The sequence below is a fragment of the Corylus avellana genome, chromosome ca7, assembly GCF_901000735.1.
Source record: "Corylus avellana chromosome ca7, CavTom2PMs-1.0".
NCBI classification, from domain to species: Eukaryota; Viridiplantae; Streptophyta; class Magnoliopsida; order Fagales; family Betulaceae; genus Corylus; species Corylus avellana.
In genome coordinates this window covers 14,162,390-14,178,946 of record NC_081547.1, presented here as the reverse complement: position 1 = coordinate 14,178,946, position 16,557 = coordinate 14,162,390, and the positions used below count along the sequence as shown (strand labels likewise).

The 16,557-nt window shown below is 34.6% G+C and overlaps 1 protein-coding gene across 2 annotated transcripts; it reads right to left on the bottom strand.

The window, feature by feature from the left end:
• Positions 1-981: 981 nt before the first annotated feature.
• Positions 982-15,666, bottom strand: LOC132186677 (beta-amyrin synthase-like). 2 transcript variants are annotated; one of them, XM_059600681.1, is made up of 19 exons: positions 15,596-15,666; positions 14,764-14,971; positions 11,811-11,996; positions 5,774-5,863; positions 5,501-5,698; positions 5,345-5,420; positions 4,890-5,056; positions 4,572-4,760; positions 3,952-4,065; positions 3,603-3,722; positions 3,256-3,378; positions 3,067-3,165; positions 2,873-2,929; positions 2,685-2,731; positions 2,464-2,607; positions 1,917-2,094; positions 1,671-1,751; positions 1,473-1,556; positions 982-1,339 (listed from the first exon to the last, which is right to left on the bottom strand). In XM_059600681.1, exons 2-19 carry the CDS (start codon positions 14,962-14,964, stop codon positions 1,217-1,219), a joined length of 2,277 nt encoding a protein of 758 aa, XP_059456664.1. In that variant the 5' UTR covers positions 14,965-14,971; positions 15,596-15,666; the 3' UTR covers positions 982-1,216. The 2 variants fall into 2 exon arrangements, with proteins under 2 accessions (XP_059456664.1, XP_059456665.1); XM_059600682.1 differs by lacking the exons at positions 982-1,339; positions 1,473-1,556; positions 1,671-1,751 and having other exon boundaries at positions 1,938-2,041.
• Positions 15,667-16,557: the final 891 nt, after the last annotated feature.

Below are 16,557 nucleotides of genomic sequence, written 5' to 3'. Positions count from 1 at the left end.
ACGTCACTAAAAAAAAAGCGGGATTTTTAACTTTTTCTCTCTTTTTCCAATCTTCTTTCCCCTTTATAATTCTTTTTATATATTTGGTCATTTTTCTCTCATTTCCATACTCAACTCTTTCTCTCTCTCTCCTCTCTCAATCTCCCTAGCTTCTCTCTGCAGCCGGCCAGCTCCCTCTAGAGGGAAGAAGAAAAAGGAGAAAAAGAAGAAAAATAAAAGGAGAAGAGAAGCAGATCCACAAAAAAAAAAAAAAAAAAAAAGGAGAAGAGAAGAAGAAGAATAGAAGATAAGAAGATTTTGATTTAGGTTTTTGATTTAGGTTTTTGATTTTTTGGGTTTGGGTTTTTGAAAATGGAGGAAAGAAGAGAGGGAGAGAGCTGGGGGTGAGTAACGAAAATGGAGAAAAGAAGAGAAAATGGAGAAAAGAAGAGAGGGAGAGAGCTAGGGCAGAGCTTGGGGAGTAACGAAAATGGAGAAAAGAAGAGATGAGGGAGAGAACTAGGGGAGAAAGGACGTACACGGTGGTGAAAATAATTAAAAATATATATATTATTTTAATTGAAAAATAATTTAAATTAATAAATTTTTTAATTGAAAAAAAAAATCCAGAAAAAATTTAAAAAAAGAAAATTTTTTTAATTAATTTTTTTAAATTTACTGACGTGTCAATTTTGACATGTCAGTAAATTTCTGACGTGTTCCAAAATTGACACGTCAGAAAATCCTAACGTGCTAAACAGTAACACGTCAGGAAAAAATAAATAAAAATAAAAAATAAAAAAATTTACTGACTCCGATGTATTTGACATTCAACACACGTCAGAAATGCCACGTCATAAAATTTTTCTGACGTGTCACACCATGACACGTCAAAAAACTCAAGTAAGGAAAAAATTGTTTCTTTGTAGTAAAACCAAAATCAACAATGAAGTCAAAAAAAATAAAAAAAAAATAAAAAATCAACAATCAATGAAAGCTCAATTAAGAAAATATTGGACTAGAAAATGTATTTTCATAGACCTTTATCATTTACTTGTTTATTCTTTTTCATGCTATGTCTCAATCACTTAGGACTATATGCATGGACTTTGAATAATTCGTTGCATGTCCTTGTACCTTGGACTATGTATATAGACTTTGATACAACATAGTTCATCAACTTGCTTCATAAGTTGCTTTGTTAATTCCATACACCTTATAATCTATGATGTATAGTTTAAATAGGTTTGCTAGAAAATGAAAGATGATTGCGATATTCTGCAAGTGCCCACAATGGGAAGGTACTCCTGAAAAGTGCGTAGTGCAGCATGTTATTCTTCATAAATGCTCCGATAACCTCCTACAATAAAAGTAGTAGTAAATTGTTATATGCTACGTACACATTGGATATGACAAAACCATTTTTCTAATACAAATAAAAGCTAATTGGGTTGTTTCACTGATTTTCTAATAATTAAGACGAGGAGTGGTACCTGTTGGGGGAAATCACCACTCTCCATTTGAGAATTGATCAATAGTTTTGCTGCACGATGAAGAGGAGTAGGGTCTCTTTGTGCCTATTATATATGACATGAAATTTAATTCTTCAATTTTTTGAAAAGACTACATGAAAAATTAAAATGATTTATGAATGGAGTGTTAACTATAGAATGCTTAAATCATGAAGTCACCTGCTGAGCATGAATTAGGCCCATCAAAGCCACTGCAGTCTGCACCAAATTTGATTTATTTCCCTTAAGAGGCGTATATTCCTGTAAACCATAGACAATAATTGGAGATAGTCAGAGATAGGCCCAAACATTACAGTATTGAATATTTTCAGCAATTAACTCAAGATCAGATCTTTGTTACTCCATTAACTAAACTTAGGGATCAATGAGGGCATAAGAAAGATTATTTTGAAGCAAATAAACTACCTTGTTTGGGCATGAAAGATAGCTCTCTCCCCAACCGCCATCATCATTTTGTGTTTTGAGTAGAAATTCTACACCTTTTCGCGTTGCCAGACAATTGTTATAAGTCTTACCAGCAGCTTCTAGCCCTACAAGTGCAAACCAGGTTGCATATATGAAGCAAATTCCCCAAATCCCATACCTGCATGTTAGAATATAAATTAAATGTTTAAATTCATCAATTCCTATTAACTTAAGTTTTTGGAATGAGTGATAATTTAACTTGGTATCAAAATAAAGGTATTGAGTTTGAACCTTAGCTTCGATACTTTACCTCTAATTTTAATTAAATATTCAAATGTGTTGGGCTTCACTTATTAAATGGGAGTTTTGAGCCCACATGTGAGGTGGAGATTTATATGATTAAATTTATTATTTTCTTATCATATTTAAGTTTTTGGGATAAGTAATAATTTAATACTGTAGAAGTGCTTATATATATACTCATGCTTCCTTGTGAATAATAGAAAAATGACTCAAACGAATCTAGTAACTCAACAAAGAAACATACCATGAGCCATTAGGCTTTTGTTCGTCTTCTAGGTACTGTACAGCTTTTCTGATGAAAATTTCGATCTCTTTCTTCCAATGCCCTGGATATAATTTCTTGAACAAAACCAATGCTTGTATTGCTGATGAAGTGCACTCAACATACCTAAATCACTTGGTTTTTAGTCCTTAAGTAATTTAAAAGCTAAACAACTTTTAGAAATAAAAGGTGCCAAGTCTTACTCATGCTCAACGACATTGTCCTCAAGAAATTCTACAGGATTAATAAGCTGAAAAACATCGCAGAAAGAGAATAGCTTAATTTGGTCAATGATTGCTAAAGATGCTGGCAAAAGAATAATACTTCAAGTTTTTCACTAACATTATATGTGATAGAAGTATCTCTTAAAAGAATATGTTAAAGCATTTACCTCCAACCACGACGCACCAGTTGCTGGCTCCCAGCCTGGTACACCACCATTTTCACTCTGCAATAGTTTCATAAGATGGAGCTTTTTATCATAGTAATATCTTTGAGAGAAAAATGGAACTCAAGTTTATCTAATTTGAGCAAACATATATAGAGTAGTTGAAATACACAATTGCAGTGCAGTCTAATTCTAACCTGTAGAGAGAGTATGAAATTGACTGAGTCATATAACTCTTCAGGCTCCATTTTCTCACCAACAATTTCGGGTGGCAGCATAGATAGCAACAAGCAACACTATCATATAAGATAGCTCAATGAGCAATCCCTTTTAATGCGGATGAGGTTCAAGTCTCAAATGAATTGTAGTTGAACATAATTAGTTACCTTTAAAGCTTCTGCAGTGCAATCAGAAACAGTCCATCCATGATCTTCATCAGAGAACGTCCATCCCCCTTTAGTAATGTGACGAAACATCCTTCTAAAGTCTCCAGGAGGATTATCCTTGACCTTTTCAAATTTATGTTTGTTGACAAGGCAAAATGTTAAAGAAAAAGATCTAATCAAACACATGTTAAAATAACATGATGCCCGAAGAGACGGTATATATATGTATGAAAAATGTTTGGGGTACTACAACTTTTACTATAAAGTGATCATTTACTAACTGTTTTCGCGCAATCCATAATTGGTTATATATATATATATATATATATAATGTATTTGAGAAAAACCTGGGATTTCTTTAGAAAGTTGTGCGCTTTCATAAGGGTAGGTCCAATTTCATCGCTGAGATTAGTAGCGAGCAAAGCTTGGATGGCAAAGCTAGCATCCCAAACCTGGCTACCGTAAGTCTGCATGTGAATAGGAGACATGAAAATTGGCTAGACAACTAGTAATTTGAAAGAAAAAAAACTTTGAAATGTCATAGTGCAAGGCTAAATATAGATTGAAAGGCATAATTGTCATTGAAAATTAAGCGAAAGATATTTAAAAAAAAAAAAAAAAAAATTAAGAAACTTGGATAAATAAAAGCTGCAAGTTCTCAAGATTATATGATAGTTGTGACTAATATCTACTAACCTGCAACTTCAATCCATCTTCTCCAACCCATAAGATATCATGTATCCTAGCAAGATGCTTCTTAAAGTAATCCCCATTTGGATCTTCAATCCAAGTAGATAGCATAAAGAATGGCTGTCCAATTGAAGTGGCATAAAAGTCTCAAGTTAAGGAGTGGGCATATATAACTTGATCATGATATATATATATATATATAACTCTTTATGGGAAACTTCACTTACTCTTATGATATTTTATTGTTTTTGCAATCATACCCTCAATCTTTAAAAAATTATAATGTCGGGTCGCCATTTTTGAAAACTTTGCAATATCAATATCTCTACCATTAAGGTTTAGGGTTCGGGTGAAATATCCGTTATACCCTAGTAAAAATTTTTAAAATAAAAATTACCCATATTAAATAATTTAATTTTTAAAATAGAAAAAACATGGAACCCACCGGCTTAGGCGTGGGTCAACATAGCAGTCAATTGCAATTTTTTTAACTAGGGGTAATTTTGGGTATTTCTGCTGTTAGGATTTAAAGAATGAAGATACGATTACAAAAGTGATAAAATATCATGGGCGTAGGTGAAGTTTCCCCTTACTCTATATATCCCTTTATGTAAAAATAGTGTTACCTTGTCCACCCCTCCAATGACAATGTACCGACTACTCTCATCTTCATAATGAATGTGTTTCATCACTAGTTGAAGAGCCTTATTTCTCAACTTGTTAAAAGGCCAACGAGTTAGAACAGGCTCCGTTAGCATGTAAACACCATCCCAAAGAAAATCTTGTATCCAATGATGAGGATGATAGAGATCCTCCTACAACAATTTTACAAAATCATTTTCTTCTATATATGGAATCAAATGTTGTAAAATGGTATGTTTATATGCAAAACTTTGACCATATTAATTTGTGCTTAAGAAAAATCGAGATGTATTGATCATCACCTTCGAACATAAGTGGCGTGCTCTCCTCCAGTTAATACTATGGTAAGGTTCAACATAGAGCTCTTTTCTCAATTCTAAAATGAGAGGTGTTATCCGGCCAACAAACCTCTTCCCATACAAATACGAAATGGGAAAATAAGTTACCCGAAGATAGCACCAAAGTTTTGCTGCATGTACGTATGAGATATATATAATATTAATTAATATTTCCGAAAAGCTATTTTAGTATCATAATTGATAAATATTTCTTTGCATTCTGGCATCCATCTCGTGTATATCTCCTCCTAAGTTTGCATATTTCATCCACCCTAAATTAAAAATGACAAAAAACACCAATAATAGATGAAATATACCAACTCAGAGGAGATATACATGAGATAAACACGAAAATGCAAAGAAGCACTTCTCATGATAATTACAATCAATATATATGTGTAAAAGGAAATTGTGCAAACCAGGATCAATCGGAGGAAATAGCCAAAACTCTGGGGGCATCGGCTTGCACCCAGACCATTCATACACACCAAGCAACTACAAGAAAATGGTAGGTACTAAATAATTGCTTGATCAGGAAAACAATAAAGTATGTGTTTTAATTTATTATATTGTACCGAAAGCCAAATCTTTCCCCAAGATAGTATATGTGTTGCACCACCATGATCCAGAATCCACTTCCGAGCCCTCGCACAAGCATTTTCTTGACCACCTTCTACTCCTTCTCCAAGTATACGCATGGTAACGTAGCACAAAGTTGTGCTAAACATGCTACTATTACCTTCTAAATGCAGTCCCCACCCACCATCTTCGTGCTGTGCAAACATAACTTAGAAAATCAATTAGTGCAACTTTATAATATCTTAAAATTTTGTAAGAAATTAATGTACCTGTTGATTGTATATATATCGAAGGATTTCTTTGCGATGTTCTACAGAGAACACAATATCAAGATGCCCTGTAATGAATAGACAGATGACCTGCATTTTTTGTTTTTTCAATTTTTTTTTTAAAATTAATTCTAGTTAGAAATTGCATCAACTAGATAAAGAGCTGTGCTTATTTAACCCAAAACATTCCTCAATGAATTACATACTCTAATTTAGCCACCTAGCTATTAGAGCATTCCCAGCAGCTATCCGATCATTTTCCCTAAATTTAAGGATCCAAACTACTTTTTGCTTCCCTATATCAATTTACTCCCCAATAGCTTCCCTAAATACTTCCTTATATCATTAAAATATTATATTTTTATTTTACTTTTTTTATATTTTATTCCTTTAATTTACACTTTCTCTCTCCTTCATATTTTCTTCTTCTTTCTTTCCGATGCAGCGCAGGCGCAGCACAGCAGCAACCCATTTCTTCTTCCTGTGATTTCTTCCTTTTCTTCTCCTCCCAACAAGGAAGCTAATGCCCTCACTCCTGTCCCTGTGATCCTCTTGCACCCAACCACCTCAAATTTCTTCAATTTCCAACACCCCCTCGCGATCGCTATCAACCCCATGTCGTCCAAGTCCGCCGAGTTCTTTATCGACAGCGACTCCAGCCCCTCGCACAACGCGACCCCATCCAACTGCGACCCAATCGGCGCTCACACGCCTTGACGCCTTGTGCCTTTGATTTGATTTCTAGGTTTCTTTGGTTTGATTTGATTTATGGGTCTGAAATCTCTGGTTTGAAATCTCTGGTCTGAAATCTCTGATTCGGTCTGAAATATCTCGTTTGATCGATCTGGGTTTCTGGTTTGATCGTTTGGTGGTGCGAGAGAGAGAGAAAGAGAGGTGAGAGAGAGACGTCTGGTTTGATCTCTGGTTTGGTGGTGCGAGAGAGAGAAAGAGGTGAGAGAGACATGAGACGGGAGGAGAGAGGAGAGATAATATTTTTTTTCTAATTTAATAAGCATGTGGATCGCTACAGTTGAACCCAAAACATTGGGTTCAACTGTAGCAGCTGATGGTTTAAGGAACCATATAGGGAATCTGCTGTGGGACGTTTTTTGCGATTTTTTATACATATTCCCTAAATTTAGGGAACAGACTCCCTTATAGGGAGTCTGCTGGGAATGCTCTTAGATGTTAAAGGCTAAACGTCTGACAAAGCATTAATTCTCATATTAACCCAAAACAAATATATGAGCAAAACATTAACATCACTAAGTCTATTATGCTATGAGTAATGCTATGGACCATCTTTTTATCATATTTTTATCCTCCTAAAGGTGATATGGCTTTCAAAATCGCCATTAGATCAAAATTCAAGTATGATTCATCTAAAATTTAATGGGGATTTTAAAAGTCACATCAGCTTTAGGAGAATAAAAATAAGATAAAAAGATGGTCCATAGCATTACTCATTATGCTATATATGTACATCTTAGTTATATAAAATTACGTTGATTAAGACTAAAAGGAAAAGATCTTCATGATCTTTTGGATTTAATTCATACTGATTTCAGTAGATCTTTTCTTCCTAACTTATATCAATTGCAATGAACATTTCATCACCTTGGCTAATGAATTCTCATGCTATGCATATATATTTATCTCATTAATGATAAGCTTGAAAAATAATGTGGGATCAATACTAAGCCCTCACATCTGACCATAATGGTGAATATGAGAATAACTTCTATAAGGATTTTGTACAAACACAACATTTTGTGTCATCCAATGAGAGAAAAAAATATTAGCATGGAACAAGAAAAAGGAGCAAGACGAAAACACCAGATTTTTCTTCAACTCATTGTCGAAGACACCAGTTTTTTCTCAAATTGTCAAAATCCCAATTTGAGGTTTCAATTTGACGTGAAACACATGGATTTCAACTTTGGTTATATAAGAACTACTAAGCATGATTTCTAAGGTTCTACATCCATTCATTACACTGTATTTATGCCTTTAATATTTTTGTGCCAAAAGAGTTCTTGGTTTTCTGAGTTGTGATTCTATATTCTCTTTTGGAGTTTTTGTAAACCAGACCATTACGCAAATCACAAACCTTTAGCCACCAAAGTTTCGGTAGAATAGTTCAAGTAGAAGAATTGTCCAAAGGTTATGGAAGAGCTATAGCGGTAGAGAGAAAGTGGCTCGCTTATTTAGTATAAGGGTATGCCAACTACAAAGGTTTTATAAGTATGAACAACTTGAAATCTCTTATTCTTTTATAATGGATTGGTTTACAGAGTTTGGCTACTCCGAAATGTTTTACCTTTGAAAAGTTCTTCAAAGAGTTTGATCACTTCATTAATAAAATCATTTATTGATTGTGTGTTTGATTTTGGTTTTAATTTTTCTATATTATTCTATTAACTGTTTTGCTCCGTAATTTATTAATTGGAGATATTTTCTACATGAAACGTGTTAGAAGAGTTATTAGAGTTTTGAGGTATTTTGGTCATTGTGATATTTCTCTAACCCTATATAATAAGATGTGTGGTAGACTAAGTAGCAAGTAGGGAGTGACGTGCTTCCACCTTTTGTGTCTAAATCATTCATGCAAACTACAACATGGTATTAAAGCCTTAGGGTTTAAATTTTGGTCCCTTTATTTGTAATAGTTTTCTGCTCTTTTTCTTTTGGTTGAACCTCACACCTGTTGTTGGTGAGTCTCCTTCTAGTGGCAGCACCGTCATGCCTTGATGGAGCTTTAGAGTTGTTCTTGGAGACCGAGAGAAAAAATAAAATAAAATAAAAAATCTATGGCGGAAAAAAAAAATGTTTCCTTTTGGTGTTCTATGATGGTTTCGGTGATTTAGAAGTGTTCCTCTCAATAGTTCTCGTGTTAGTCAAAGGTTTCTGTGGTGCTTACCAGCGACGTCTGGCCATTAACAGTGGTTTTTGTGGTTGACGGCAGCTGTTGTGGCGTTTTTCGGCATATTTGTGGCATTTAATGGCATTTTTTAATTCTTTGGTGACTTCTGTGGTGTTATGAGATGTTTCTGGCAAATTTTGGCGATTTTCGGCCATTTCTGCGAGTGTTGGTCATCACCAGCAGGTTTCTGGCAAATTTGTTGGAGAAGACGATCTTTGTTTGGCTACTTGTGCTTGATATTCCTATCCTTGGATAAGGATAGCTGGAGTTATATTTGGATCTTCCTTATCCTGGTTAATGACAGCTGGGTTTGCTGTTTCAAACCAGTTTAATGTGCTTTTATACCAATTCAGTGGCTTCTAGGTCCAGTTCAATGTGGTTTTAGACTGGTTCATTCGTTTTCTTACCAGTTTTGTGTGCTTTCAAACTAGTTCAACGTGGTTTCAGACCTGTTCAATTTTTTTTGGAACCGGTTCATTAGTTTTCTTCCCAGTTCAGAGGGTTTGGATACCGGTTCAGCCTCTTTTACAACCGGTTCAATTCGTCTTTGACCGGTTCAATGCCTTTCTTAACCAGTTTAGTGGGTTTTATGACCAGTCCAGTGAGGTTCATGTTCGGTTCAATGGTGTTTTAGCCCAGTTCATGTTGGTTTGGGCTACATGAAGCTTCCATCAAGTTTGTTGCTTAGGGGGAGAAGTTCCCGTTCAAGTTTTCATTGTTGTTGGTTGATCACAAGAAATGTGATCGTCGTTTGTTATCGAGATACAACCGGCCATGGTGTTTTGCGGTGAGATCTAACCGGCTTTGTTGTTTTGCAGTGGTTTCCGACTGGTTAGTTGTTTTCCGGTGAGATTTTACTAGCCTTAGTGTTTTGCGGTGAGATTCGACCGGCCTTGGTGTTTTGCGGTGAGATATGATCTACTCTTAGTGTTTTGCGGTGAGATCCGACCGACCTTGGTGTTTTGCGGTGGGTTTCGACCAATCCTTGTTGTTTTCCGGCGAGATCCTATTGACCTTGGTGTTTTTCGGAGAGATCCGACCACTCACTACAATTTCCAGAGAGTTTTCAACTGAAGTTGAAGTTTTTTGTAAATTTTCTTGTTATTTTATTCAATCTTTGTATTGTGTGCTCCAAGCTGTTCCAGCTTGAGGGAGAGTCTTAGAGTCTATTTTTCTAGGTGTTTTTCGTTTGCTTGTTTCTTCCAAGCTAGATTTATGTGATATATATGCTACAACTTAAGGGGGAGTATTAAAAGAGTTATTAGGGTTTAGCTAAGTGTCATGATAGGCTAGTAACGGCATCTTAATGACTGCTCACTGTTTTCTCGTCAGATGGTGAGTCATGATGGGTAGGTGACGGCACTTTGAGATGTACTCACTGTTTTCTTGTCAGATGCCTCGTCAAGACAGGTACGTGATGTGACTGAAGAATGAGCTCCCTAGTTTCTTGTCAGATGCCTTGTCAAGACGGGACATGTGACGTGATTGAAGAATAACCTACATGTTCTCTCATTAGGACGAACTCGTGATGGGGCTGAGATAATTTTACTCGTCATGTCATGACAAGATTTCTTTCCTGTTAAGGCTTGAATATTTCCAAATCTCAGATTTGCATATTTTGTTCATCACGTCTTAATGCGAAATGAGTCATGTTAAGACGTGATGAGTAAAATTTCTTTCCTATAAAGTCTTTTTCATGTTACTGTTCATGCTAGAATTTTCAGGTATTTTTTCTTGATAGTCTCAAAGATTTTCCTCCGAGTAGTTAGTTCTTGTGAGTTGGCTTCCAAGAGAGGAAGTGGTGAAAGCTTCGGGATGTCCTTTCTCTTGATTTGTTGATTGTCATTTCATGTTGATCTACAACTATGCTTGTTCTACAACTGTGAAGAAGTCTACCAAAGGATTGGTAAGGAAATGCGCTCCCTCAAGATAATCGGCTAGGAGACAAGCAATTGAGTGCGTTGTTCTTATAGAGTCTAGAGATTCTCAAAGGGTTGTGAGTATTTTCTATTGTCTGTAATCGGAATCTTCGTATATTGATTTCTAAGATTTAGCAGCCCTGGAGTGGTTTTTCCGTTTGATTGGTTCAAAGGGTTTTCTACTTCGTCACCAACTTTTGGTGTTGTGATTTTGATGTATTAATTTTCGTTGTGCATGATTATTCTATGTTTGCATTATCTTTTGTTTTAGTTGGTGGTTGGGGTTAGAACATGATTCTCGTATTTTATCAAATTCTCTTAGATAAAATACTTGGTTTCAAAGAAAATACAATTTATATTTTATGTTTACATTGTTCTATAATAGTTGCTATTTTATGTTACATATCTATGTCTTAACACAATTCAGTAAATTGGGGTTGACCGTAGCCACCCCATTGCCCATTTGGGTGAGCCGCCCCCATGGCCTGTGGGGAGTGGCCGATCACCCCCATAGGGCCAAATGGGGATGGCCGAAACCACCCCCAAACCCTCGACCACCCTCAAGTGGCCAAAGAGATCCCCAAATGACAGGATGTGGGTGGGGACGGCCATAGCCAACCCCATTTTTTTTTTGGTTTATTGAATTGAGGGCATTTTTGAAATTTTTAAAAATACATAGGGGCAATTTGGAAATTTTAGACAAAAAAAAAATTCACGTGCATTGCTCATGAGCAATTTTCCGTCAAATTGGTCGGAAATCGTTAACGAAGTGGCTACATTGCAAATTTTTGATACTTTGTTGGGGTATATTACAAATTTTTAAACATTGGAAATTAAATTACAAATCAGGTGAAACTTTAAGCAGGTAAAGTGTAATTTTCCCTTTTTACATTATCATGCATGCATAGTTATACATTATCATGTAAATGAGTGGATTAAGCATTGAATATTAGAAGATATGATGTTCATATGCATTATTAGAATATTGGAAGCTATAAACATCTATTTTAACATATAAATACCCATGTTAGCAGCATTGTAATCAAGTTGAATAAAAGCATGAAAAATCCTGTAAAAAAAAAGTAAAAAAAAATGTTTCCATCGTCCATTAATCCTTACTCTCTCTTCCTGTGTACGTGTGTTTCAATGAAGAGATGTTGATGATGAATAATGGAGATGAAAAGAAGATAGGTACCATGGGAGGAAGGGCATATATTCCACAAGTATTTTCAGCAGGCCAATGGCCGTCGCTGGCCTGCAAGGCTGTAAAGATGTTGACGGCCCTCCTCATCGCGATTGTGGCCGTCTCATACGACATTTCCTCACCGTCCTTCACCTTCACTTGGGGAATCGTTTGTTTGAAATTTTTCTCTCTTAAAAACTGCAATATTATAAATCACAACAAAAATTAATGACATCTTGTTTAAGAAACATGCAAGGTCGTCAAGAATCAGCCAAAAGAATGCTGTCTTTTATTAATGTACATCTAGAGTACGTTCTTTAACCTATTTAATTTTGAGGGATTTTTAAAAATCATGTTATGAGCGCACACATTGAGAAAATATAAAAGAAAATAGTGCTTAATATACCTAAGTGGACCTTAGCCCATTAGCTTAGGCTTTGAGGCTAGAGCTATGTTCAACTATATATATTAATGTACTTTTGGTAAAAATTCCATAACCACTTTATCTCCCAACAAATCACCACAACTAATTAATTTTTTTCAAACTAATGCATTATGTATCACGTTAACTAACTTAATTAATATATATTTCCATGAATTAAGAATATTTTAAAAGTTGATAAATGAAAACGATTAGAATAAACAAAACAAGTTATATATATATATATATAATCCACTTGCAGGCCAGGCGTGAGAGTATTCCTAGCAGCTTCCTTATCATTTTCTCTAAATTTAATGATCAAAACTACTTTTTACTTCCCTATCTACATTCACTCTACAATAGCTTTCATTTATCATTCCCGATACTAATTAAATATCATTTGTTTACTTTCTTTATTTTTTTAATTCTTTATTTCTCTACTTTTTTATGAGTTTTTTCTTCTTCTTTTTTCTTTTTTCTCTTTCAATAAGCACAAGGATCGCTACAGTGCAACCCTATACATTGGGTTGCATTGTAGCGATCCTAATGTTGAGATCGAGGTGATATAAGAAGTCTGCTGTGGGTGACTTTTTGTGCCTTTTTTGACATTTTTCTTAAACTTAGGGAAGGAAACCACACATAGGGGAGCTGCTGTGAATGCTCTAAGCTGAGGTCTAGTTTTTGATAGTATCACATACATGACCACAGCCGTACATGGCGTTGATCATGTTTCTCTGAATCTTAAATGTATGATGTGAATGTCTTGTTGCAGGAAGAGAGAGAGAAAGAAACATTGGGGTCCAGTTTTGAAATGATACACTTTTGGACAAGCATTAGCAGCAGATATCCTATAATCTAATATTTTTCCTATGTTTAGGAAAAATTTCAAAAAAATCACATAAACTCACCCACATCAGTTTCCCTAAATTTAACCAACGCCCTTTGGTAGCTACAATGTTTCCCAATGTGTAGGGAACCAAAAGTAGTTTCTTATACATTATTTTAATATAAATATTTTTCTTTCCTCTTTCATCTTTCATCTTTTTGTCTTTCATTGGGGATTGTGTTGAAATTTTGTGAAAAAATGTAAGAGTAGGTAGGGAACTTGTATTTTGTAAAGAAATTATATTTTAATGGTATAGGAAAATGTAAGGGAAGGTATTGTGAAATACATTTTGATAGGGAAGCAAAAAGTAGTTTTGTTTTTTAAACTTAGGAAAAATCAAAAGGAAGCTGCAGCTAGTGCTTTTAGAATTGTATGGGGGAAGAGCTCAAGGGTGTAAGTGAAACACTGAAGCCGGATTTTATGCTGACAAAAATGACCTCATCATCGTAAAGCGAGGGTCAAATTTATCCCTTGGCCAAAGAAGAGAGTTGGGGGGTATTTAAAGAAGAAATACCTCTCAGGAATTAAGCATTGAATTGTATCAATAATGTTTGAGTGACTCCAAGATGTGTTCCAAGGGAGACATGAGCCTTGGATGAGATCAAGCTTCGGATCATCCCGGGACTTTGATTGAATTCTCATTCTCCAAGTTCCTCAGATAAGAGACTTGGGAGGTAACTGGTGGAAATAATTCCACTCTATTAGCCCACATGATACATCATGGGCCTCAAGACCAATACAAGCCCACTAAAAGAGTGGAATTATAGGGCAAGTCGAAGTAAAAGGCTTAATCCTAACCTATAAATAGGCCCCTATACTAGGTATAAACCCTAGACTCAATTATTGTATATTGGGCAAACTTTTCTCAAAAAAACTAACTTAGGAATTAGAGTGAGACCCACTGGCACTCCACCAGAGAGTTCTCTTAATTGGTTATTGTCTTGCAGGAACGAACACGAAGATTGAACATCAAGGACACCTCGAAGAACGAGAAGAAGATACAAATCACACCAATCGAAAACTGTTAGACTAAAAAATGTCTTAACAACATGTGTCATAATCTGATTGGTACTGCTGACATGTCATTTAACGTTTTCCGTTAAAAAATTAGACCGAAGTAGAGTGCATAAACCTATTTATTATTTTTGTATATTACAGATCTAGAGAGCTAGCTTTTAGAACATTTTTATACTATAAAGAGCTTATTACAAATAAGTGTCACATAAACTGATTTTGCATTATTTCATAAAAAAATAAAAAATAAAATAAAATAAAATAAAGAAAAGGTATTTGAGAATTGTGGCACAAGGGTCTACACTTGTCCCAAAAGAGGCCCATACTCTCTTTTAATAAGTGAGATCCAACACAAGTGAGATCCAAAAGAGTGAATTAACGAAGTCATAGTTCGAATTAATTATGACCTATTTTGATATCATGTTTAATCATCATTTATTCCAAAAGCTTAAACGTATAAGTAAAATAAATTTAATCGGTGGATCAATACTTTAGCATTTAGAAAATCTCCATTATTATTTATGATCTTTAATTAAATGTTTCAGAAATAGTACTTTGGTTTTCAAGCTCATACGTGCATAATAATTTAGGTTCAAAACACAAAGACGAGAGAGTTAGAGAGTGCGAGTGATCAGAAAGGAGACCTGCAATCGCCATAGAAGATCGCTGCAGTTCCTGTTGTTATGGCGGTTCTCGTAAAATATTTGACGAGCCTCTTCAACCTCGGCTCGCTCTTCAGGTGTACCGGCATTAGAGTCAAACTCCCATACTTGCCTTCCCACGAAGTTGTTCGTGCTAAACAGGAAAGGGTTGTTGCCACCCTCCGCAATCTTCAGCCTCCACATTCTTCTTCTGCATGCAAACTCCTATCACACACAAATAATACTGCACATCTATTTATATATATATATATATATATATATATACACGTTTAACACCATTAATTGTGTTATTGTCTAAGTCTCAACTACCCTTCATGTGAGACCAATTAATACGCAAGCACTATAATTTTGAGGACATATTAAAAAGTCATAATAATAATCCCCCCAAAATCTTAAAAAAAAAATTATAAAAAAAAATCTTTCTAAAGATATGGCATGTTGCGCTAAAGTTTAAACGTCATAAATACAATTAAAAATCTTTTATAGCTATATTTTATTCTTGACTTGTTTAACGGTTGCATTGATTAGTCTGGGCATAGCAAATTATGCCAATGCGCCTTGACTAAAAAAATCTCTTTAATTTTTGAATAATAGTTTTTATTTTTTAAAATCATAAATTATTTTTTAAGTTTGAATTTCTCATTCTCAAATTGAAACTCTCAACCGAAACATCGCCAGAACCCGTCAAATATTCAAAAATGATTCATTAATTTATGAATATAACCATTAAATAATAATAATAATAAAGAATATATATGCTGAACAGTTAGTACGTAAAATAATTTACAGCACAGAAGAAGAATCCCTTTCCTACCATGAGAGCCGGCCGCCGAGCACTATAATCGAGAGCCGCCAATCTTAATGTTGACTGTGCTATTTTTTTATTGCATATATTCACTCCTGCCAAACAATCACGACCAAGTATTATTTTCTTAGCTAACAATCACTTTATGACATATTATTTCTCGCAAAGACAGGACTTTATAATATATCTTGCTTTTGAGGGAAACTGCCAACTTAATTATTTGCACCATTACCATCCACATATATATACACGCACATTAAATAAGCACTTATCCTCAAACTTTCAAAAGTTTTGTAATAATAACCTCTAATTGTGCAAATTTAAAATGTCAGGTTCCCAATCATCATCACCTTTTACTTTCACCCATTGTTAAGATTTTTTTGTTAAATCCTATTGGAGAATGCTAAAATGACTAAAATGCACTTGTTTTTATTTTTATTTCTTTTTTAAAATAACTATACATTTGACGCACGACGGAACCTTTTAGGTTTTTTTTTTCTGTTTTAATTTTATTTGTTAAAAATTTTTAATTAAGGGTAAATTTTTAAATTTACAATTTTTACAAGGTATAAGGAATATTTCGCCTGTTTACTTTTTGATTTAACCCTAAACTCTGAAGGTATTGGTGAAATTAAAAGAGGTTGTAACATGCAATACCAATATTGCAAATTTTTATAATTTGATGTTACAATTGCAAAATACGTGACGTTTGAGTGATGGAGGTAAGTAAAGTTTCCTAATAAAAATTTAACTTGGAAAAGAAACTTGATTCAATTTTTCTAAAACAACACTTTAGCTGTATAACATGACAAAGTTTGCAAGAAAGAATTTATGTTAATTAGCTGTTAACTAACTTGTGAAGTTAGTCTATAAATTAGGGCAGCACTTTAATAAATTAGAAGTTTATGGAAACGATGAACTAGCTGTATTAGAGAATAACTTCTATAAGGAGGTGGTGTAAACCATTTCCT